Source organism: Diabrotica virgifera, chromosome 1 (genome assembly GCF_917563875.1).
Source record: "Diabrotica virgifera virgifera chromosome 1, PGI_DIABVI_V3a".
NCBI lineage: Eukaryota > Metazoa > Arthropoda > Insecta > Coleoptera > Chrysomelidae > Diabrotica > Diabrotica virgifera.
In genome coordinates, this window is record NC_065443.1 from 10,441,067 (window position 1) to 10,468,593 (window position 27,527).

The 27,527-nt window shown below is 33.8% G+C and overlaps 1 protein-coding gene across 1 annotated transcript in view; it reads right to left on the reverse strand.

The window, feature by feature from the left end:
- LOC114327284 (protein dachsous) overlaps window positions 1–20,565 on the reverse strand; it is a 135,483-nt gene extending 114,918 nt beyond the window's left edge. Inside the window, exons 1-2 of the mRNA XM_050648305.1 lie at window positions 20,487–20,565; window positions 18,204–18,392 (exon numbers count right to left, since the gene is read on the reverse strand). Coding sequence (XP_050504262.1) covers window positions 18,204–18,392; window positions 20,487–20,565 — 268 coding nt within the window. The remainder of the gene's footprint in view (window positions 1–18,203; window positions 18,393–20,486) is intronic.
- Window positions 20,566–27,527: the final 6,962 nt, after the last annotated feature.

A 27,527-nucleotide genomic window follows, 5' to 3' on the forward strand; every position in this document is an offset into this window, starting at 1 on the left:
ACTTTTGTTATTGATTCATTACTGACAATTAGTTGCATAGGGCCGACGTCTTGTTTACTAACCACAAGTAACTTTCTCTTTGTTGCATTTATGTTTAAGTCCGTTATTGGAGCATTCTCTAGTGACTCGATCTATAAGGAATTGAAGATCTTCGATATTTTCAGCCATGATCGCGGTGTCGTCTGCATATCTGATGTTGTTAATAGTTTCTCCCCCGATTCGAACTCCACATTGTCCTTCCAAGGCTTCATTAAAAATTATTTCTGAGTATACGTTAAACAAAGTTGAGGATAACACACAACCCTGTCTGACACCTCTTTGAATGCAAATTTTGTCTGTTTCTTTGCCGTCTACCGTCAAGGCATCTGCACTATTTCATCGTCTCCGGGACTCTATAGTTCTTCATTTCTTGCACTGACCTTCGAACTTCATTGGGTTTTATATCCGGTAAAATTTCAAATCCCTGATTATTATCTTTGGTAATGATGCACTCCTAATACATTGCTGTTCTTCTATAGTTTACTGAAAAAACTCAGTGTAGTGTTCATAATTTGATCTCCATTGTTATGTTAATGATTTGCCCATGTTCATTCCTTAATTTGTGGATGTTTTTTCTTCCACTGGAAGTCATTCTTCTTACAACTATTTTTTCTTCTAAATTTTGTTTTTAGCATCCTCATCCAATTATTCAAGATATTTATTTTGAGAACGATTTCAGAGGGTAAAATCATCATCATCATTCTCTTTGCCTTATCCCTATGCGGGGTCGGCTTCCCTAATTGCATTTCTCCACACAATTCTATCTTGGGTCATATCAATGTCAATCCCCTTTACCAACATGTCCTGCCTTATCGTCTCCCCCCAGGGCCCTACTCCTTCCAGGAATCTGCACTTTAGCTATTTTTCGTATTAGGTGATTAACATCTCGACGTTGAACATGACCAAACCATCTTAACCTATGCTCTCTCATTTTGGCATCAATTGGTGCCACACCTAGACTTCCCCTAAAATACTCATTTCTAATTTTATCCTTCTTTGTCACTCCACTCATCCATCTAAGCATTCTCATTTCCGCCACATGCATTCGTTGTTCCTCTTTCTTATTCACTGCCCAACATTCAATTCCGTGCATCATAGCCGGTCTTATGGCTGTTTTATAGAATTTTCCCTTCAGCTTCATTGGAATTTTTCTGTCACACAACACACCACTAGCTTCTTTCCACTTCATCGATCCAGCCCTAATTCTACTGCATGCATCTCCATATATTTCTCCATTACTCTGTAATACCGATCCCAGGTACTTAAAACTATTGCTTTTTACAATCAATTCACCATCCAAAGATACCATTTTATTTGTAGTAACTCCATCTTTAAATGAACATTCCAAATACTCTGTTTTTGTCCTACTAAGTTTTAAACCTTTTTCCTCCAGAGCTTGCCTCCACTGTTCCAGTTTTTGTTCTAAGTCTCTTTCACTATTTCCTACTAACACGACATCATCAGCATACATTAAGCACCATGGAATGTTACCCTGTAGTTTCGCTGTTATCTGGTCCAAAACTAATGAGAATAAATACGGACTAAGTACAGAGCCTTGGTGCAATCCTACTTTCGCATGAAATTTACCAGTCTCTCCCACACCTGTCCTAACACTAATCGTTACTCCCTCATACATATCCCTCACAATCTTTACATGTTCACCAGGGACTCCTTTCTTATTGAGTGCCCACCACAGAATCTCTCTAGAAACTCTATCATAGTATGCTTTCTCAAGATCAATGAATACCATATGAGCGTTTGTTTCTTTACTCCTGTATTTTTCCATCAACTGCCTTATAATGAAAATTGCATCTGTTGTTGATCTGCCCTGCATAAAGCCAAATTGATTCTCGGATATTTCGGTCTCTTCACGTATCCGTCTATCAATTACTCTTTCCCATATTTTGTGTGGCTAAGCAGTTTTATGACCCTGTAGTTTGTACATTATTGTATATCTCCCTTGTTTTTGTAAACAGGTACGAGTATACTGCTTCTACATTCGTCTGGAATTTGGATAACTTCCACAATTCTATTAAATAGACCTGCTAGCCACCTTGTTCCTGTCTCTCCCAATGCTCTCCATACTTCCCCAGGAATATCATCTGGTCCTACCGCTTTTCCTTTCTTTATTTTTTGAAGCGCTTGCCACTTCCTCGTTTGTTATTTTGGTGACCATTGCTGCTACTGTCTCCGTTGACTCTACAGGCTGTCTGTCAAATTCTTCATTTAATAAGCTGTCAAAGTACTTTCTATATCTCTTTTTGACATCCGTTTCGTGAACTAGTATTTTAATATTTAATATTTTCATCTCGGATACATCTAATCTGATTGAAATCTTTTGGTTTCTTTGCTCTCTATTTATCTATTTTATATATCTTCGTTTCGCCTTCACTGGTATCAAGTTGATCGTATAGGTTTGAATACGCTTCTGCTTTGGCTTTTGCTACTGCTACTTTCGCTTCCTTTTTCGCCACCATATAGTTTTAAAGATCTGCGTCGGATCTGGTTTCTTGCCACTTTTTATATAATTTTGTCTTCTCTTTTATTTTTCCTTGTACTTCGTTTGACCACCGTCAGAGGGTAAACTGGGAACGTCAAATATAACGGATTTTCAGTGAAAATTACGATTACTTCTTATTAAATATAGTGCAAAATATAGAAATATCTTAAGAAAATGGTCTTATAACGAAATTTTTGTCCTAAAAAGATACATACTATTTTTTCTACGGAGCCAATCATCTTGGTACCTATACATTTTTCGTTTCCTGCCTCTCGCTGATTAATAAAAAAATTAATTAATCCGTCCATACCGGCAATAATATTTATTATTTTATTACGCCTATGTATAAATGTAAGAACCCGATTATAAATTAAAACGTACTGAAATCTGTTTAAGATTCGTGTTTGAGCCTAATAAACAAACTAGTTATGAGAGATCATTTCGATTCATTTATGTTAATGTTTCTATTTTAACTGAAAAGATACAAGGAAACGAAATTTATAGGTACTACATCGGATGAATAATTGTCGCCCATTATACAGGGTGTCCTCAATGTCGGATCTTATGGAAGATAAGTAGACTTCTAAGGTAACTTTTTTTTTAGAATATTTTGTATACCTATAACTTTAATATTGTTCGCAAGCTATTTTTATTAAACCACAATTTTTATTAAAAACACGTTTATTTTGAAACTTCAATTTCACACTATGACAATTAATAATACTTTTTTACGTCTGATGTAACATCAGCTGATGTTAAGAATGTGACATGCATGTCTAATCTGTGATGTTAAGACATGCGTCTTATCCCATTATCAATCTATCTGCGGACGATGATAAATTTACACTTGATCTTAAAGCAGAAGTAATTGGTTTAATTTTCGAAAATGGTGATCCACTTTTGGTGGATAACTATAGTTCCATCACACCTAAATTATGGGAAAATCTCAACATGGGTTACTACTGATTATTTTGTTTACGTGGACTGATCCACGTGGACTGGATAGAACAGGATACGTGGATGCTCTATTATCATTTCTCTAATTGGATAAAGTTATACTAAGAATATCGTAAGTTTCTAGTTTATCATCATTCTTTTTGACTTTATCTCTATGCAGGGTCGGCTTCTTCAATTATATTTCTCCGTAAGTTTCTATCTTGGGTCATATCAACAGTAATTCCTATTACCGACATATTATCCTGTCTAAGCGTTTCCCTCCTACTTTGTAATGATATTAAACATCTTCCTACAAATTGTATAAAATAATACTAATAGTAGATACCGTAAAGCATCTGATAGCAAATCAAGCATCTCATATTTATAAATAACCCAGGAAAATGAGCAAAAGTACAGTGATTTTGACAGTCACTGTAACCACTAACATTTGTTTCTATGTGAATAAGATAATACAAGTGCCTAAATTCATCTAGATTTTTTCGTTATATTTTTTTATTTACAACTTTTTAATACAATTTGGAGAAAAATTTTCTCTGAACAGTTTTCGTCTGAACAACGAGCCCACATATTAGCATTAACTAAGCTACCTCAGATTCACTGACTACTTCGTGATATGGCGAGCACATTCGAGGAGGTACAAAATATGGTGGAGAAACTCACAGACACCTTCCAACACGTCTGCCTAAAAATGAACATAAAAAAAAACAAAAACAATGAAAAACAAAGACGACTACACATGTATAAATGACAATGAAATGAAACAAGTCACAGAATTTATCTCTTCTTCAGGACAAATTATTCTTGTTCTTCTTCTTTCTACTTTATAAATAGGCTCAATGCCTTTTTGACTTCGGTTTTTAGTCTCAATTGACATTGTCTGACACATCTTTTCCTCGGTCGTCCCAATGATCTTCTTTCATTTGGCGATTTTTCTCTTGCTATTCGTACTATTCTATTTTCTGTCATTCTTTCTATGTGCTGATTCCATTCTATTTTTCTTCTTTTGGTCCACATGTTTATTTCTTCTATACCACATCTCGCTCATATTTCCTCACTTCTTACTCTGTCTCTTAGAGTTTGGTTTGTTATTTTTCGTAAGACTTTCATTTTTGCTGTTTCCAGCAGTCTTTGTGTTTTCGCCGTATATGCTCTTGTTTCCGCTGTGTACGTCATTATCAGTCTTATTGTTGACTTATATATCTTGGTTTTCGTTTCCATTGTGAGGTATTTGTTTCTCCAGATTGTGTTGTTGAGTCATCCTGCTGCTCTGTTCGCCATGTTTACTTGTTTTTGTACTTCTTCTTCCACTTTTCCGTAGCTTGACAGTTTTACTCCCAAGTATTCCGTTTCCATCACTTGTTCTATTATTTTTTTATTTACGACCAATTTATATCGTCTCGGTTCCGCTGATATTTAGTTTTCTCTGTTGATATCACCATGTTGTATATGAGAGCCGTATCCTCGAATTCTTTAATTAATCTTTGTAGGTCATCTTCATTTTCGGCTGTTATTATGGCGTTGTCGGCCTAGCAGATTATCTTTATTTCCTTTTCTCCCATTATATATCCTGTTCTTTTTTTAACTTTCTTTATGATTTCATCCATTATCAGATTGAATAATAATGGGCTCAGCGAATCTCCTTGTCTAATGCCAGTTTCATACTTGATAGGTTGCGGTACTTTTCCCTTACATCTTGCCATAGCTATGTTATCTTTGTATATTTATATTCTCAATGGTTTTTATTAAATCTAGTGATATTCCCTTAATATAACAAATGTATCGCGTCCCGAATTCTCACTCTATCAAACGCTTTCTTCAAATCTATCAGGTATATATATGCTGGTTTGTTGTATTCCAGGGACTTTTCGTTTATTTGTCTTATTACAAAAACTGCATCCATGCATGATCTTCCTGTCCGAAATCCTTGCTGTTCCTCTTGCAGAGTTATGCGTTCATTTATTTCTGTCGCTATAATTCTTGTTGTCAATTTGAGTGTTGTATTTAAAATATTTATTGCTCGATAATTATTTGGGATTTTCTTATCTCCTTTCTTGAAGAACATCAGCATGATCAGGACAAATTCTAAAACTTGATCAAGAAAACCAAAGTGCTTATTTGCGGATTTGAAAAATAAAAAAGCAACATACCTCAATAATTGAGGAACAAAGTGTTCTATTATTGCATCCTTCCTAACATCACATGGATGTCAAACCTGAACGCAGACGAAGGCAAATATGAACAAACTAGCCACACCAAAAAGGTAATGGAAAATGTAATGATAGGTAGGTATACGACTGTCAGATACCTATAATGGGGAACAACAAAAATTGCCAAACACAAATGGAGCATCGCAGGCCATGAGGCCACACTGTGTAGACAAAAAGGCCAATGTTTAAATTTCTCAAAATAACATTGGAGACCTTACAAAGGTAGATTATTAAGAGATATACCACAGAAGTTAACTTTGGCATGAGTCTACCCCTAAATCCTTTTTCTTATAATCTGAAATAATTCCAAATGAATTTATTTTTTTAAGAACGTCGTAACTCCAAATAATTTGTAGATATTTTTGATCAAAAATTCAAAAATTTCCAATAATTCCCAATAATACTGCCACAACTCAAAATAGTACTACAACTTATTTTAAACATCACCTCAACTTCTTTAAAAGACCAAAAAAGATCAAAATAATGCATTTATGTTCTCAGAAAGTATTGTACTTATTACCTTATTTTGTTTTTGAGAAAGCATGGCATATCATAAAATATTTCATTGTTCTATAAATAAAATATCTTCTTCTTCACGTGCCATCTCCGCGACGGAGGTTGGCAATCAAGCGGATGTTGACGTACAAATAAAATATGAGTGTTCCACAAAAGAAGTACGTCCACTTAGATGTTGTGCAAAATGTCGAACCAACTTTTCGAATAACAATAGGGACACTTCCGCCATCTCAAGGCCATAAGCATACACTAACTTTATTACGTTATCACACAAAAAAATATAGACAATGCGAAACCGGCGGGTCCGTTGGAAAAAATATTCCCATGAGATTTTTTTGCATAATCATATTCGTGAGACATCCCAGAATAAGGTTCACGAAGTCGCCCACGTGAAAGGTGGTCCAAATTTTTTTTCAATTTTTTTTAATCAAAATGCAAAAATCAATATTTTCGGCCTGGACACATTTTTTAAGATTTTTTGGCCCATTCTGGACAAAAAAGGTCTCTTATAATTTTTCTCTAAAGTTGCTCGTTTTCGAGTTATAAGCAATTTAAAATTGAAAAAAAAGAATAATTGCGATTTTTAAGGATTAATACCTCGGTTTAAGTTATTATTATGAAAGTCAGAAAGTGATCAAATAAAAGTTTAAAGCCCGCCCTACAAGATTCTGAAGAAATTTTTGTCATTATTTTATCACTAAGTGCGAGAGAGATGCCATTCCGGCAGTCAATGGTGCATCTTACTCGCACTCACATTTACAGCCGCGTCAATACGATCTTACGGCTCATTATCAATAATCAAAAATAACAGCTTAGTAATAAATTAATGACACAAATTTCTTTAGGATCATGTAGTGGAGGCTTTAATCTTTGATTTGGTCACTTTCTAAATTTCATCATAATAATTTATAACTGAGTTATTAAGTCTTAAAAATGGCCATATTCGTGTTTTTCAAATTTTTAATTGCTTATAACTTTAAAACCATCAATTTTAGAGAAAAATTACAAGAGGCCTTTTTTATCCAGAATGGCCCAAAAAACCTAAAAAAATTTGTCTGGACCGAAAATATTTATTTTTACAATTTTATTAAAAAAAAATTGTTAAAAAAAATTTGGACCAGTTCTCGCGTGGTAGTCCTGTCGCCAGGGGGGTACAACGGCCTCCTTAATTCAGATGGACTTACCCAAGTTTTTTTTATATATTTTGACCCGTAGAATACGAATTTTTTGGGTAACAGTTGATCCGGATGTCGACAAGATTGTTATAGACAAAGAACTTGAGGAAAATATCCCTGGTCAACATATTTGAATCATATGGTCTATCAATGCACATTGATTCTCCTACAAGGATTACAAAAACTTCATCTACCATAATTGATTATATTGTCTCAGATTTCTCACCCCTTGATGTCTGCGCTACAACTGTTAATGCGGGACTATCTGATCATGAAGCGGTTTATATGAAGTTTAACATCTTTAGCAAGTCCTCCTCGAAAACTCGACGTTTAGGCAGGATTTTTTCCGATCGGAACTTTCGTAAATTCCAAAATTTATGCTTAACCTCTGAGTGGCACTTTCCTTCCATGGACGTCGATTATAATTTCAGTGATTTTTTGAATAAGCTGGTCTGTATCTTCAATAAAGCATTTCCTTTAATCACAATTAAGCAAAAACATCGCAAACCCTGGACTACCAAAGGTGTCCGCATATCAGCCAAAAACATGCGTTCACTACTGTATATCAAGAAATTTACTACCAACGTCTCTGTTACTGAATATATCACCAAGTACAGGGCAATCTATTTAAAGCTTATAAAATCGGCTAAAAAATTGTATTATCAAAATCGTCTCAGAAGCTCCAAAAGTGTTGCAAAAGAAACTTGGTCCATAATAAACGATCTTCGAAATAAAACTCACACAGCTCAAACATTTTCCCTTCCAGACCCAGAAAATCTAAATGAATATTTTGTTAATGTGAGTAAAAATATAACATCAACTATTGTGTCACAACAAGATCCCATTTCCTATCTCCCTAATTCAGGAAAGGTTTCGAATTCATTCTTTATAAGACCGGTTGGTAAATCTGAACTGATCCAAACAATCAATAGTCTCAAAAGCAAATCTTCCTGTAGTACCGATGGACTATCTATAAAAATTTTCTCAAATCTCCCAGACAATGTGTTGGGAGTCCTCATCTCTCTAATAAATGATTCTTTTGAGAAAGGTAAATTTCCAGAGTGCCTAAAGACGGCCATCATTATTCCTCTTCATAAGGGTGGTGAAAAATCTATTGCCTGCAATTATAGACCTATTGCATTACTACCGGTACTCTCCAAAATTATTGAAAGACTCCTAAAAGCCCGACTTATGTCCTTTCTCGTTGATAACAAGATTTTATCACAAAATCAGTTTGGATTTTTAAATAATAAATGTACCACCGATGCCATGTTTTCTGTACTACATGAGGTTTATCAAGCATTAAACAATAATCTCCACACTGCCACTGTTTTTTGTGATTATGCCAAAGCTTTTGATTGTGTAAATCACGACATTTTGATAAAAAAACTAGATTTCTATGGAATTCGAGGTATTTCTTTGAACTGGTTTCAATCTTACTTGGAAAATAGGAAACAACTGGTTAGAGCAAATGATACAGACTCTAGTCTCAAAAATGTTGTATGTGGGGTACCGCAAGGTTCAGTATTGGGTCCTCTACTTTTCCTTATCTTTATTAATGACATCACTAGTTTAAAAATCGATGGAAAAGTTTTTCTTTTTGCTGACGATACCAGTATCACTTGGAGCAACTCAAATATCGCAACTCTTCATGCTACTATAACTTCTGATCTACTCACAATAAAATCCTGGTCAGATTCTAATTTACTCTCTTTTAACGTAGATATAACAGTAGCATTACCCTATAAAGGAACTCTTCAACCCTTACCTCTTCATAACAGCCAGATCAGTATCGTTGATTCTGTAAAGTTTCTTGGTATTTTTTTAGATAGCAACCTTAAATGGTCCCTTCATATCGATGTGTTAAGCAAGAAACTATCCTCAGCTTGCTTTGCAATAAGATCTGTCTCTAAGGAAATGGATTTAGCCTCTTCCAAAATAACATACTTTTCATTGTTCGAGTCCCATCTTCGATATGGTCTGCCTTTTTGGGGTTTTGGTACAGCTGCCCAATCCGATGTTATTTTTAAATTACCAAAAAAAACAATCAGATATCTGTTTGGCCTCAGAAGAACAACACATTGCAGAAGCTACTTCAAAGATCACAGAATTCTAACATTACCTTCTTTATATATTTTAGAAACTGTTTGCTTAATTCGTAAACATCTACATGTTTTTCCAGAAAGACCTAGACATGACTATTCCACCAGAAATTCTACTTTTTACATCTATTTACCGATCCCGTCCAGTGAGTTAATAAAGAAATCTATATTATATTCTGCAAAAAAACTATACAACCATCTCCCTCTACAACTTAAATCTGCAACATCTTTCCCCAAGTTCCGTAAAATGACTAAAGCCTATTTATCTGAAAGACCATATTATTCAATAGCAGAGTTTCTTAACCAATAACTAAGAAATTACAGTATTGTTATGTATAAGTAGAATCTTAATCTATATTTGAGTGTCATATGCAGCAGCATAACTTATTAAATTTCTTAAGGTAGATTACGCAATTTGCAATTTTTTTTTAATTTTGCAAGAGATTGTTACTGATTTTTATTTGACTTTATTATGTTTTATTTATATTGACGATTTGTATAATTTTAGTAAATTGTATTTGTTATTGTTTTTATTTATGATTCTTGTAAGCTTTGTCTATAAAATTGTTAAATTTTTCATGACAATAAAGCATATTTCTATTCTATTCTATTCTAATTACATAACAGCGATTTTTTGCAAAACAAGACATCTTTTTATATTTTTTGGGGCATTTTAAGCAAAAAATATTTCTACAAGTTTTTTCGTAGAATGCATAGTTTTCGAGATAACCGCGTTTGAACTTTCAAAAAATCTAAAAATTGCAATTTTTGAACCCGAATAACTTTTGATTAAAAAATAAAGTAGCAATTCTGCTTTTATTTGAAAGTTTAAGTCTAATTATATCGGTTTTGATTATTTGCATTGCTAAAAATTAATTTTTTTATTGATTAACAAAGCTATAAACACATAGTGTTTCCCGTGCCTAATACATGCGTTTTAACGCATGCTACGTAGAAATTGCCTCGCTTGCACTTGTAGCTACTCTACCTACTCGTTCGATTTTAAATGAGAAATCATTGAAAACATCACTCGCGCACTAGGTCTTTATAGCTTTGTTTAACAATAAAATAATAAATTTTTAGCAATGCAAATAATCAAAACCGATATAATTTGACTTAAACTTTCAAATGCGGTAAGCAGAATTGCTACTTTATTTTTTAATCAAAAGTTATTCGGGTTCAAAAATTGCAATTTTTCGATTTTTTGAAAGTTCAACCGCGGTTATCTCTAAAACTATGCATCCTACGAAAAAACTTGTCAGTGCATTTTTTTGCCTAGAATGACCCAAAAAATACAAAAAGATGTTTTGTTTTGCGAGAAATCACTGTTATGTAATTCCTCAAGTTCTTTGTCTATAACAATGTTATCGACATCCGGATCAACTGTTACCCAAAAAATTCGTATTCTGCGGGTCAAAATATATAAAAAAAACTTGGGTAAGTCCATCTGAATTAAGGAGGCCGTTGTACCCCCCTTGGCGACAGGACTATGGGCGACTTCTTGAACCTTATTCTGGGGTGTCTCACAAATGTGATTATGCAAAAAAATCTCATGGGAATATTGTTTCCAACGAACCCGCCGTTTTCCCCTTGTCTAATAGTGAATACTCTACTTTTTTCAGATATTATGACAGTCTTCTTCCAAGGTAACGAGGTCTATCAAGTACAACCATGAACATTGATTTTGAATAATGTTTAAAGTTAATAATTATGCTTCGGTGCAAAATTTCAGGACTTTTTATACTTTTTTACATATGGCTGTATTGCCTATGTTTGCTGGTGTGAACGAAGCAGGTCACACTATAATTCATCTGGTACAAGCCACAATATTCCCTTTTTTCATTTTCAGCCATCTAATCACATTCAACTATCCATAACATATATATATATATATATATATATATATATATATATATATATATATATATATATATATATATAATATATATATATATATATATATATATATATATATATATATATATAAATTACTGATAACATCATCCACAGACATCCTTATTAAATAAATTCTCATCTACATACAACATCCCATCTTATTTCAACATATGACTATCCTCACCCTACCTACTCATTCTGTCATTACCAACATATAACAACATATAACACTAATCTATAGCAATAACCAAATCAAAAGTCGAATTTTCTTTCTGGGTCCCGTTCATGTTCTTCTCTCATTAATTCCCTCACAGAGACTCCATACCCCCCAGCCCCTACTATCATCATCTTACGACGGTTTTGGTTTTTGGACCCTTGGGGATCTGGGCAGCCTGCATTGTCTTTACGAATTGGTCGCCTAAGTTTGAGCTTGTACTTTCTTAACGATACATACTCCTAGATTATTTAAGACATTTCTACACCTCAGTCACCCCCATTGTGAGTTCCTTTTTAAACTTATACAAATTCTAACAGCTGTCAATACATCTGTGTAATGTGGTTTGCCTAACTCCACTGACAGTATACGTAAACATAATCTCTAACTACAAAATCTAATTTACCGAATTTTAAATGATAATTCTCACAATGGAGTGTGTTGTTACATCATTTCTAATTTTAACAATCTGTACACCTTAGTCTTTAAATATGACAGGCTAATTTTTCAACTTTCTGTGGAACTGTCATTTTTGTCCTGTCAACGTTCGGAGTTCTACATCCAACTCATTGTCACTTTCACTTGCCACCTGACTTCCACCATGTAATCAAGTCACACTACAGCTCAGATGTTACCTGGGGCATAATGGTAAAATATTTCTAAGATCCATGTTTTAATTGGCATCTTTCACCGATGTTTCCTTAACGAACCACGTATATAGGGATTTGACCCACATATTTTTGTAAAATTATATCTTGGTGGTTAGCATGTAAACTTCACGTGAGTATAACCGACAGCTTTTCAACCCTAGTCAAAATTTCAATCTTTGCATTATTTTATCAGGTTATATTTATTTTAGGTAAGCACTGATGATGACTGGTAAACCAGTCGAAAACTAGTTCTGATTGTGATGTAGCCCTTTTTAGGGATTTTAAATATACCTTTTATAAAGGATTTACTGTTTTTTGTATTACATGGTATACAGCCAACTACAGGAAAACTTTTTCCTTGTGGAATTTTTAATAATTATGCTTCGTTGCAAAATTTCATGACTTTTTATACTTGTTTACATATTGTTTGTATTTCCTATGTTTACTGGTGTCTCCTTGTAGGTATTAGGCAAATGAACCGGTGCTATTTTATATCCGACATAAATCAAAATGGTTGCGCGGATTTTCGTTTTACTATAAAGATGGTGTCGACTTCAAAACTTCTCGTTTGTCATGCTAATGTGCATGGGTGTATTGAATAGAAAGAAATTATGACCTTTTAACATTTGTGTATTTATTGGGTCATTTTAGATATCCGTTAAATTTATGGCCGATTAGTTATTTATAAAAAAAGCTGAATGATATGTAACTTTGGGAATTTTATCGGCTTTACGACCTTCTCACTTTCTACTTCTTAACAAATTGATTTGTATAATAAAAGAATAAAACAATTTGGACAATTCGGAAAGCTACGTTGAGATAACTGGCATAAAATGTCGATGTGTCTACAGGGTGTTTTGGTTTTGGAGAAAATTGAGTCTTTCGGCACCATTATATCTAGGAAAAAGCTAGTATTAACATTACTTAGTGGCAAATAATCCCTTATTATGTAAAATAAGCGTATATCTGCAAAATTACAACTTGAATGGAGGATCCCTGGCCATTTTCTATAATGCTTTGACATAATACGTGACGTTTGACGTAAGGAGTAATGTAGAATCAAGCGACACGTTGAATGTTAAATGTCATAAAAATGTAAAAATGTCATGAAAATATCACGTAACACTTCTCTGTAAACCACAAGTAAAATACATAGAGGTATATATTAACATAGAGTGAGCCTACACTCCACGCTTCCTGACGACATGATCTCACATTGTATGGAGAAACTAAGATGGCATTAAGTGCGAGTATAGGCACGGAAGTGGAGGACTATTGTCGCAGTTTTACTATGTGTAAGAATGAAGTAGCACTGATCCAAAGAAAAAAGATGGTGTCGTCACTCCGCTTTTAATGACAGACAGTCTATCATTATTTAAGTTTATAGTAAAATATCCCAATCGACGCCTAATGCCACGTTTTACGTCAAATATTGCGTATATTATTACGTTTTATGTAAAATTTTAACCTAAAAACGTTAAACGTAACCGGAATGTACCTTAAAGTTTCTTATAGGGATTTACATGTGAAAATTTCCTTTTATGACCCAGTAGACATATATATTATTTACTAAATCCTCTTTTTTTGGACACGAGTACAGTTGCTACCTATACATATCCTATGTGTAAGTACTTAGCTGAAGATCGATAGGTAGTTACTGAGGTTGAAATTCCATCCGCTACATCTACTGAAATCAATTTAGGACACCTGGTGTCAGGTTTGCAGGAAATGTAAGTTGTTAAAAAACCTGTCATAGTGACATTTAAAAAATGTATGTCCAAGTTTTCATATTCTTCTCTTTTGAGCATAATTTTTATTTTCTCAATTTTATATTTCTTTCTCGTCTTCTACTGTTTTTCATGTTGAAATATAATGCGATCAAATAGGTAGAACTAATTTTTTCAGTCCATTTTTCTATTTTGTTCTGTATTTTTTTATTGCCTCATTGGTGACATAAAGAGACATTTTAGTGATGAGTGAAGTAAGATGACTTGGTTCAGGAAAACAAAAAAGAAAAGATGGATATATCTATTATTCAGGAACAGACCCAGAACATCGATATAAAATATATTAGTAACGGACAACCCATACTATTCAGGTCTATGCTCCAACAAGACAGAGGAAGAAATCAAAAATTTTTATAATATGGATGAACTAACAACTGGAAGAAAGAGGCAAAATAACGATGATCGTGGTAGACTTTAATATCAAAATTAGTCGTGGTGCTGAAGGAGAAATCATAGGAGTATACTGTCTCAGTACCAAGAAGAATAGGGCAGATATACATGTGCAATTATGAGTAGAGAACAACCTATTAATAGCCAAAACCACCTTCAAACAACATCTTAGAAGGCTGTACACTTAAAAATCTTCTGCATATTAACGAAATCAGCATCATAGACAACATAAGGAACGCTGATGATATCATCCTAAGCCCGGCCGCACATCAAAGAAACATGAAACGTAAATTACGTTTCATGGAAATAAACCACTGCTAAACAAATATATATCCGGCCATTTATGAGACTCTCCGAAAATAAAAATGTGTCATGAGCATGAATCACACTCGTTTTATTACTAGGCGGACTTTGAGATTTTTTTAGCAGTGTTTTCTTTTCATGAAACATGTTTTTCGTTTCATGTTTCTTTGGTGTGCGGCTTGGCTAATAGCACGCAATTCACAAGAACTACAAAATATAATAAATGCGGTAGTTCGTCATAGTGAAATGATCAGTTTACATCCAAATATTTAGAAAACTAAAACTTTAGTATTTTCAAAGACATCACAATAAACGTACATTTGTGTGCCAAGGGACAAATAATAAAGCAAGTAACTTCCATAAAATATTTGGGAGCAAATATCAATAGCCAGTGGAACTATAGTGGGACGTTAGCCAATAGTAATACCAAGAAAGAGGTGGATAAACGAATTAAAAGCCGATGCTAAAGAGATATTGAGGGTAGCAACTGGAGGAGAGAAGCCAGAGACAGAGATACTTGGAGGCGGATGCTGGGGGAGGTCAGGGCCCGCCTTGGGTTGTAGAGCCATACGAGAGAGATCAATAGTTAGTGTAACTCAGAAAAAGCGAGAAAACATTCAACATGAAAACATTTTTTACAAGATCTGGACCTTAGTCTGGAGCTCAGAATCAGAACGATCAGATGTTACGTTTTTTTCTGTCTTGCTATATGGCTAGGAAAGTTGTATAATAGACTCAGACAGAAAAGGAATAGATGCCTTTGATATGTATATGTACATATATTATAAAGACAAATGTTGAGAATTTCGTGGGTACAATAAGTTACTAACAACGATGAGGCACTTCGACGCACCAGTAATTAAAAAGAATTAGTAAGCATAATTAAACAAGAAAATACAATACTTGGTCTTGTATTAGAAGGTGAAAGATATGAATTATTCCAAATCATGTTGGAAGGTAAAATACAGGGCAAAAGATCAGTAGGAAAACACTAGAATTCGTTGCTGAAAGAACTAAGGAGATGGTTTGCCAGCTCTTCCGCAGAAATCGTTCGTGCAGCAGTTTCCAAAGCTACAATTTTCATTTGGATCGCTAATCTTCGAAAGGAGACAGAGCAATAGGAAGAAGATAACCGAAGTCTGTCGTGGTAGTCAAATTATTTCTATGATATATTGTACTAGACAAGGATGTATCAATATAGTAACTGTTTTGGACAGTCCTGTATAATGACTGTTGTAATTTTCTGCCATAAAACGGTTCTATCATACATTTTCAAATAGAGTATAGCAATAAAATTTTAATAAAAGAATCTTATTGAAGTTTGTAACATTTTTTAAATTAAAATTACCCAATACGTTAGAAGTAACAGTAACCATTCCAGCTCTGATTCGTTATAGAAAAATACAACAGCTGCCGGCCTCTCGGAAACATGGAGATGCACGTTATCGTGGGTACATCGATGGTGAGGAATGACATCGTGATCTTCCCTTTTTTGTTTTGTTTGCACTTCATAAATAAGTAGTTGATGGGTTATGGTTTAAGAATGCCAATGTTATGCTTTAACTGTGTATTTGGAAGTGATATATGGAATCACATTCTTGAGATGTTTTCTCTAGTTTTGCAACCATCTATTTCCATTATTAAAATATCTCTTTGCAAAAGGCCACAATTTATAGAGAATACACGACCGGAAGCCTCGAAAATTATTTGAATATTTAAATTTAAAAATAAAAAAAAATACAAAGAAAAAAGAACATAGATAAGTATATAAACACATATGGTGGAGTGAAAAAGGAAGAACATGCGAAAGAAGCAGTGTCAAGACTAGTCAAAAAATAGCTAGTAAGAAAAACATCACTAACTGGAAAATAATCAATGAATGAATAATAAAAATGAACATAAACCTAATATCACATAAAATCTCAGTTATTGGTATGTATGGACCCAACGAAGACACTAAAGTAGAAAAAAAAGAAAAGTAGTATGAGTCTTTAGATGAAACAAGATCACAAATAAGCATCACTAGAGAAAATGTGAATTTAGGAGACCTCAATGCCAGAACGCACAGCAAGAACAACAAGCTTCCTCTTCTGATGAGGTCTGGGGAGACTGAAACAAAAGTACGGGGACGATTGATCATATGATCATCTCTGAAGCGACATGAAATATAAGCTGACTATTATTTTCACACTTTACTTATATTGACTGGATACCTAGAACCAAGCGATGGGAAGCAATGGAAGACATCGAAGTCCCACGAAGATTAATAACAGCAGTAAAAGCACTCTATAAGAATAACACAGTAGCTATCAAAATGGGCAATAGAATAATAATATGCAGTCCATTTAAGACGACGGGCAGTGCCTATCTCGGCGTAAGAAACAGGTAGGTCTTTCAAAAATGTCCCAAGTCGGCGCAAAGATTAAAACTGCCCGATATAAAATATACCCAGCTCGGCTCATGGGATATTAATAATTGTTACTATCAAATAATTTTACATCTCAATGGAAAAAATACATTTATAGAATAACTTTATTAAATAGATATATAATTATACAATTGATGGATTCGACCGTTACTTGATGGAAGTTCATTTTATATAATTATACATAGTCCAATAAAAATAAAAGCTAATATCAAAAATTATAATAATTTGATAATATTTTAACATATTCAAAATGCGATAACATAAAATATGGTTGTTGTATTCATTAACTTTTGTATTAATAATTTTTGACTACATGAGCAGTGGCGAAGCAGATACTCACAACAGTCTATTTTCCCTAATCTATAATTCCTAGATAAAATTATTATTATACCTACTAATGGGGTATGGGCCATTTCACGAACATACGCCTGTTTTGGATTACTTCGACAACGAATATTTTACTGTGCAACATAAGAAGTACGAGAGTAAATAGCGCTAATAATTATTCCAATAAACAACAATGTAATTTGCAATTTACTTTCGTTCTTCTTATTTTGCACAGTAAAATATTCGTTGTCGAAGTAATCCAAAACAGGCGTATGTTCGTGGAATAGGGTATACCAATACATACCTACCTGTTAATATTCGAGCCGACCTGGGGGTTTTTAAAATGTACCTGGGGTATCATAAAGGATTAAAGGATTATAGTGAGCCGAGATGGGAATACCCCAAGATGACAAAGGGACTACTACAGGGCTGCTCCACATCCCCTACCGTGTTCAAAATATTCCTGGAAAAAAACCCTAAACTATAACATCATCGCTCTTTATATACCTAAATGCGGTTATTCGAGAATGATCCGCCAATCTCTAGTACTGCTTTGTCGCTTTTCGTACGTCACGTCGCCGTCGGCTGTTCGTCAGCGCAACTCTCTAGAATATGTCGAGTCGGACCGTTATTTGTGGTCGGTCTAAATTAACTTATTTCGTTATATTATTATTGTAAAAAACTACAAAAATTAGCTAAAATTTAAACTTACCCCTATCAGTAGCAATAACAGGAAATTCATATACATTTCGTGTTTCGTAATCCAGTGTGGAGCTGATACATATTTCACCACTATCAGAACGGACGTGAAATTCCTTCAACTTTGTATTTCCTTCGCCCAAAGTATAATTCACCATAGCATTGACGCCGCAATCTGGGTCTGTAGCAGAGACCTGTAAAAGAATAAACAAAATTAGTTAAAACCTTACATAAGATCACCAGAATTATCATTTTATATATCATTTGTCTTAGAAGATATAGCAGACAAAGTAGCTTGCTTTTGGAATTATTGTGATGAAAAATGTACAATTTTACAGAAGATTTATTCACTTCTGTGGAAGTTGTCCTGCTTAAAACCTGCGTAAATTTGTCTACAGTGAGGAGTTGGTCATTGTAGCAAGACATAATAAAAATGATATTACAGAAACCATACTAACAGATGATTTTGCCATTACGGGAGAATGCTTCCGCAAATGAAAACAATGAAATAACGCAACGAAAACCAAAGTGTACTATGTCCATCTAGATTCTAGATAATGCCCCAACCAACAAAAATTCTTAAGAACATCTACAAATAACGACAGCATAACTAAAAACGTAAAATAATATAATCCAAAAGCTATGTGGAACTACATGGGGTTTCTTCTAGTGCTGACTCCACTAATGAAGATTGGCTATAACCATTGCAAAGGGGCTAATAAGATTGATATCGAAATGGCTAGACTGGGCTCCAGATATCGTCCGTCCATCATTAAAGGCCACCTCCTTACATAAGGATCATTTCAGCCTCACCAACGCCTGGAGAAGATAATGAGAGAGTGACTCACCAAAGGAAGTACACTAAATGGCCTGTATCTTTCAGAAATCGCCAAGCTTTGAACTGTCCCGCAATACATGGACAACGCTGAACTTAATCGGTAGATGTGCTGACATCTTATTTAAATAGGGAAAAGCCTTACTCCTCAACGTGACTGTGGTGCTCAATGACAGACGGTCCATCACATTGTTAAAGAATGCCCCCGAAGGCGGTTTCCTAGACCTTTTGAAGAGTTCCTCAATGCCGCCGAAATTATTTATGTACACACATTAGATGTTCGTTTGTAATACTCAATTTAACATATTCTATTCTTTCTATAGATTGATATATAGGGTTCAACTCAAAAAAGATATCAAGTTGTATGAAAACTTTTATATCTTCAGTACCATATTAAGTCAACTTCGTACACTATAATTTATTTTCCATTAGTTTTCCCGTTAGGGTGGTCCCGTGTGAATCAACCTTTCTACCTACCCCGGTAATCCAGTGAAACCCAATAGGTATGTGAAAGGTTTAAGGCTGACATGATGGTACAACAAATTCTGGATCTTTTTAACATCTTGTCTTTCACACAAATAATATATCAAAGTCCCATCCGAGTGAGTTTTAGAAGTGTTTTCTTAGACATGACTGATTATAGCTCAGGTATGAGGTGGGAGGTACGTCATTACTAAGGAATATGCATGCTGAAAAAAGCCTTAACACCGTATACGAGGTAGGGGTGAGAAGGGCATGTTTTGAAAATGGTAATCAAACTTTTTAGTACCAATTAAATTAGATACAGTTTGTCTATAGGAATTGAATTTGGAATTACCAGAAGCAAATACAAGAAAGAACTTTTCGAAGACGCATAATAAGTGTGATCAAAATTCTAACCAGGGAGCTTTAGCTGTAGTACAATAGAATTATTTAGGCTGACAGTTAACATATTGAAATAGCTTGGATGGTCTTCAACATATTAACAAAAATATAAATCGCTAATCCGGTACAAATATCCAATATCTATGAATGGGTGATTCGCAATTACCAACCATATTCAACTTTTAGAACATTTTTTTAACTGTTCCACTTAACTTTTCACTGTTTCAGTTTTTGTTCTAAATTAATTTCAGTATTTTGTGCTCATTTCATAACATATCATCAGCATACATTAAGCACCAGGCATCAGCATCTTTGTTCAACATCTCAATCAATAAAATCCTGGACATATTAATATCGATACACCAGCTTCAAAGAGTAACAAGTTTGAATTTTAGTGATTGGGAGTTAAGTATTGGAAACCTTCAATAACCAATAATTAAGGGTTCTAAAGCGTAACAATTAGAGTTCTTACCCTGTTTTCTCATAACTAATGATATTTGACTTGTTACACTTTGGAACTGTTGTATCGATATCTTCCCTATTGGGGCAAATAATCTTTATCAAATGTACTCCTCTGACTGTGGTTTCATAATTTACCTATCTTTGTCTTGATCTCCATCGGCTCCTTTTCTTCGGTCTTTGTCTTCAGATAATCTCGTCTTTGCTTAACTCCCATTTTATCTTCTAATTAAGTTTCTGCCCAGTTCTAATTTAAGGCACCTATACAATTTTCTACATATTTTTGTACTACTACGAATCTACATATTTATTTTTCTTAATCGAAGTTTATACTTTGGAGAGAAACCTTCACCCTGGCAAATGGAATGACCGAGGAAGCTGGAAACTGCGAACTGAAAGGCGGAGAACGCTATAAAAAACCAGGATAATAATATAGCTTGGATCCCATTTAGATTTCTTATGTTGTTTTTTTTTTCTAATCGGAAAGTGTTGCTTCCTATTTTTTTCTATTGCTTCTTTCTTTATCCCCGGTATACTTTTATTTGACAATTAGAATATTATGAGTTACAAGATCTGGGAAGCGCAATGAGGAAAATGCTAAGACTGAAGAAATACCGAAAGTTAAAGAGGAGGAAGGACTTTAGGAATCAGGAGTGTGTCATGATATCCAACCTCAGATTAGGAGACGGCACTTAAAAAAGAAGAAGAAGAAAAAATAATATGGATAAATTATTTCCAGCAGTTTTCAAATAAAAGAGTCCAAAATCAATGAGTATTTAAACTTATTTAGATTACACCCCACATTTTCTGAAGGTAGTCATTGGTTGAGTTAATCATTGTTTCATATATTAAATCTTGTCAATGTTGTGATCAATGTCCCTGTCTTCCTAGAAACTTGAGAATGCCTTAGATAAAACTAAATTGTATACATGAAAAATTGTGTAGATTGTTCATGAAACCCATAAAAAACTAAAATATAATCCAAATTTTAAGATAATATTAATATTGATTGAGATTGATAAATTTGATTTAGTTCAAACCGGATACTCAACCTGTACGAGAACTAAAACCATTCATTTTCATTGCAGATGCAATTACCTACTGTCTGCGGACAAATATAAACGTTTGCCCCACTTTCTCCCATTAGACGAAGACGACCTCAAGTCGTTAACAGAGTAGAAAGATGGATATTACCATAATTATTAGTTAGATCGGGGATAGAGCAACTAGTTTATTTTCTGTAATTATTGAACCACTGATAGTGTAAAAAATATATAATGAGGTACATCTCCTCAGATGAACGAGTAGGCATAACCTGAAAAATATTTGTTATAATATTGAAAAGATTTGTTTTTTTTGTTGCTACAGATCTATTTACAATTATTGACTATTAAGTGCATAGGTATTTCTTGTAGTTTTCTATTTTTAATTGTGAGTGAATTCAACACAGTGCACAACACTTTTTTTTAAACTTCCAACACGAAATCTATGGTGTGGAAATCACCTAAAGAAATACTAAAAAACCCAAAGAAAAATGTCAGAAAAAGACAAGAAAGAATTAAAAATAAACGCTATACCATAGGACAGCATTCATCAATTAGCTAATATTTGTCCACTGCTAAGCGTAGGCCTGCCGCAAAATTTTCCATTTATCCATTTCTTGAGCTTCTTGCAACCAATTTGTGGTGATGAGCTTTATATCATCCGTCCATCTAGTCGATACAATAAACAGAGAGCAAATGTGGAATGTTCTGAAGTATATGGAGTACCTATGAAATTAGTCATCCAGATCAAAATTTCTACAAGGGTGAGTAAAACATGCGGGAGCAATATTGCAGAGAATATAGCTATATAAAGCGGAGATAAACAGGGATGCGTACTGTTCCCGACACTATTCCTGATGATAACGGATTAGGAAAAAGTAAGCGATAAAAAATAGGTACTAGGTGGAACCTGCACAACCAATTGGAGCACTTGGGGTTCGCAGTTGACATTTGTCTCCTAGCCGAACATAGCAACCATATAGAAAAGAAGATCGACAAGCTTGCAAAACACTATAATGTAATGGTCCTTATGATAAATACGGAATAAACGAAACTCTTAAAAAACAACAGTTTGGAAACTAAAATTATAATTATATATTATAAATAATAAATAAATATACATATTAAATTACATATAAATAAATATACATATATACATGATAAATTTACATATCTGGGATCAATTATGAAAAAAAGGCGAAAGTAGGTCAAATGTAGAAAAAAAAATAGTAAAGACACAACATATATACATAAATAACTCCTTAAAGAAAGTCTGGAACACACGCGATATATCAGAATTAACCAAAATCAAAATGTTCAACAGCTGTATTGTGAGTATATTATTGTATGGCGCACATTCTTGGAGACAAAAAGAAACAACTACCAAAAACTTCTCTAAACAAAGCTCTATAAATAAATTGTTGAGAAAAATCTAAAAAAAAAATAGTATCCTGATAAAATAAGAAACGCAGAAGAACAAAAGAAGAGAAAATAATGGTCACGATTAAAAGAAGAAAATGAAAATGGTTGGAGCATTCAGTAAGGAAAGACCAAAAGAATACCACCAGATTCCAGTGTGTGCACCAGAAAGGCACATTCAATCACAGTTCTACCGTTAAATTACAAAATATCTGCCTTTCATTTATCTCGATTCGTAAACCGATATTTAATATGGTAACTAAAAAAAGAAATTAGCGCAAAAACGCATAAATACAGTAAATATCATATAAATTGATATAATTAGTGACATAAGTATGTTCAGATATTTACAGTATGTAGCAAATGAACGCTCTAAGCAAAGTTAACATAGTTGTGTAGATTATTTCGTTTGGGTTACAAAACTGTGTCGCTGCTAAAAGCATTCTTTACATTGAGGCAGGCCAATAATTGTCCATGTAAACGAGCAAGCTGCGTTAGATTACCATTTTGGTTGCGATATCAGAATTTTACTAGAAAATCAACGATTTTATGTTTTTAACTTCCATCTACTCTAAGACATTAACAATCTACTGGAGGGTTTTAAAAATTACATTTTAGTTTACGTTTATGCACATGCTAGGTAATCATAAATGGTGCTGTTTTTATTTGGAATTAGATTACCAAAGAATGAAAATAAGACTTAAAGACATACACAAAAATAAAATTCAAGTATGTCAGACAATACTGAAAGACGATGAAATTGAGAAAAAGCAAAGAAGAAAAGTGGAATATTTTGTAGAACAACTACGAAACAAAAATACACATAGACTATGAACGATACTACACGATAATCATATGATATAAAAACAAGGTAAAACACACTGGAAGCTTGTACATGAAACATTTTTAAGCAGAGTGGTATACAGTGTGTGTCAAATGTTCAACTCATACTTAATATTTTTTGAACTACCTATAAACCTTATTATAATAAAGGTTTATTTTTGTTATTAAACTAATGCATTTGTATATTAATTTTATGACATTTTATTTACGTAATCATTAAAAATGGACAGGCGCCATTTTGTAAAATTATTTTAAATACAATCATACGTAATTAACACTTTGTTTGAAGAGCTCTTTTGTTACTCTATCCGTACCCTTTCAAAATGGCGACCTTTCATGATTTAATGTGATCATATGTCAAGTAATATATCATTTGGAAGCTCTCTTCCAAGTCAAAATGTTGGTTTGTCTTGTAGTTATATCTGTTAGTCTTTAACTTCTATATAAGATACTCGTATAGGTACATTTCTTCTTCCAGTTTCGCACAATCAATTTGCTGTTTTCTTAACAAATGTCAAAAGCATGACGTTCTCGAAATTTTTTTTGGCATGTGGCCTGTCCGATTAGCCATCCAGTATCAAGCTTAACAACATTATTAAAATTTTTAACATTAGCTTGATCTAGCTTTGTGAACATTTTTTTTGAGGAGTATTATAAAACTCTTTGAGTATTCTTGAGTGAACAATTTGAGCAAAAGAATACAAGCATTCGTTACAACTCTACCTTAAATATTATTGAATTTCATAAACAGGTCAACAAAACCTTTAAAAAAATTGTTCTGTTATCGATATGAGGCAATTGCGCAAATCAAATTTTTTTATTGTAAACAAGCACATTGAAAGGCCGTTGACCCGGTAGATGGCGCTGATAGACTCAACGGCGTGGGTTCACTTGGCTGTCCTAGCGTATATACATACATTTAAAAACCGATGATGATCGGTTTAATATACCAAGTGGACGAAAAAACTCTAACATTAAAAAAATGAACCATTGAAATTGCTCATACTTAATGAATACTTAATGACATTTAGCTCCTAATTAAAATTTACTATTATCACTGCCTAGCTTGAATTGTAATTATCTTTTATGCAATGTTGAGGTACATTTTGGTTTTTTCGGATTGACATCACTTTGGATTTCTTCATGTCTATTTTCATAGTAAATTGCTCACATACCGAGCATCGTCGATAAGTCATTGTAGACCAAAGTCGGAATCCGCAATCAACACAGTATCATCAGCGTATCTGATACTATTGATATTTATTCTACTCACCCTGACTCCATCCTTGGAATCATCCAGTGTCCAGTGCCTCTTTAAATAGAAACTCAGAATAAAGAATAAATAACAGGAGTGGCAAAATATATCCTTGTGTAATTTCTCTCTTAATTTCTACTTCTGCGGGGATCTTAAGAACCTTCGATCTTAACTCTAACGTTTTGGTTCCAGTACAAGGTTTTTATAACTCTTTAAATTTCCTTTAACCAAACCTTAAATCAAACTTTAAATTTAACCCTCTAACTGGCAAGACGTCCCTGATGACCCCTTCGCTTATTATTTATTTAATCCACAGGTAAAATTAATGTAGCCGCAAACTGTTTCGAGTCTTTTTCTCTAGTTCTTCTAGAGACGTTTCAAACGCATTCTAAATTCATTACGCCATATAATTAAATTTCTGCCTCAGTTTTGTGCGACAGGTTGAGGTGAACGCAGAACAAATATCTCTCATTAAACTTTTTTTCGAAGTAAGATTTTGATACTGCAAGTAATCTGAATTTAGTGAAAACATTTTTTATGAGTGGTTTACAGCTTAGAGTTTCACTATATTATATTGGAAATATTACAAACTAAATATTCTGAGTGTGCTTTAGAAACGAAAATAGAAAGGGTTTCTGAGGGACCCCTTGCCGGTTTATGTGAAGTTTTGTCTCAATTTGTTGTGATTGTTGTGTGTTGTTGTGCTATTGTTTTCCTACATTTGATCACTTATTTGTATATCTTGCTTCTGTAAAGGGCAGGCAATATCAACTGGAGAAAGAAAAAGTTTGATTTGTCCATAATGACCGAAGATGAAATCCAAGAACTTATTGATTCTGTTGAAACTAATTGGAAAAAAAGCAAAACATTCCATTGATGACATTCGCTTCGACAGTATTGATTACTTTCCACTTTGGCTCAGCAAAGGGGGTGGTAAAAAAATGTAAATTTTGCAAAGTGGCGAAAACTCAATGTGTGTGTAGCAAATGTGATATTCAATTATGTGGTTCTAATGCCAAAGACTGTTTTTATTTGGCTATTTTTAACTTAAACCAGCAAGGGGCACCTGAGGACCCCTTTACCTGATTTTACCTGGACGCCAAACAAAAATTGATATTTAAATTTTAATAGCATTTCTAGGTTTCTTAATATAGTATTAAACTTGGAAAAAATACCCAACTAAAAAGAATAATTTTTAGAATCTTGCCAGTTAAAGGGTTAACTGATTTACTACTCCTGCTAGTTTAGTAGTAGTTAGCTACTGCGTTTGATTTATAATATATCTTTAACACTTATTATGAAGGATTTAAGATGAATAAATATTTTGTCGGTCCCAATATACAAATCTGATTGGTGCCTTTGCACATGAAATGTTTTCAAAACGTTTCTGACTGTATAATATTCCAATAGATCTGGAAGAGTCAATACATAATCGTCTCGCGCACTTATAAACTAAACGTATATGTACAATTACGAGCAGAAACGATTTCCTTCAATTCTATTATTCCATGCTAGCTTTTTAGCAATCCTCGCGAGTTGGCTACTACTCGTTCTGACATTCAATGAATGCCTCGCCGTCAATATTCACTGACAGCATAATTTGTCAGTAGTAAAAGTACGTCCTTGGCGAAACTTGAACACTTTATATCACCACCGAGCACAGGTGATTCTGGTTTATAAAATTTCCACAAGTTTCACCCGCGGCCGATCTCGTAATAATGTTTAATAAGTGCGCGATTACAGGGTTCGCCGATCATAATACGAGATCGACGATAATTTATACCTGCATCTCGGGACAACAAGTCAGGATCCCGACTACAAGTGTTTATAGCCGATGCCAGCTGATGTGACATACGCTTTAAGTGCATTTTTAAGGTGCGTACTGACTAGAGCATTTTCTTCAAAAGGAACCGAAGGAGCTGAGCGCGCACAAGCAAGCATATCATCAGGTTACTCGAAGTGTTCGTTATATAGGGCTTTTCATTCACAGTCATTTGTTTCGAGCTTCTGTCATATTATGTCGTATATACCTGTGTATTAATATTATACAGATTATGCCAGAAGCTCGAAACAAATGACAATCGATGAAAAGCCCTATTCGCAGTGTTCCCATGTTCGGCTCATTGTATTTCAGTGTTTGTCCAACCATGGTAGCAAAGAATCTTGTTATAGCTGGTGGAGATTTTTCTCTTATTGAATTTATTTAAAAAAACATCAAAAAGGCATTCGATAATAAGTCATAACAAAACAACTCTATGTTCTTCACGGTTCATATCTATCTAAAAGAAATGCCAGAATGGAAAAAGCAAACCATTTAGGCACATATTTTATCCGTTCCTAAAAAAGTAGATAAACAGTAATTTTTATTAATTTTGGTAAGAATTTTGAAAAACTACCTTTTCCTGTACTTATCTGTCGATTTGGTACTTTTAGCGTTTCCTCTTGGGTAACTGCCAAGCAGACTATCAATCTTTTTCTGTTCTTTTTCGGAGGTACATCCTATTTCTTCAGCTGTATCTTATTCATGTATATTTTGATATTTTATTATAATATTGCTATTATCTAAATGCTCGCTTTTGACTTTTCCACAGTTACCAACACTCCTCCGAAAATGATCGG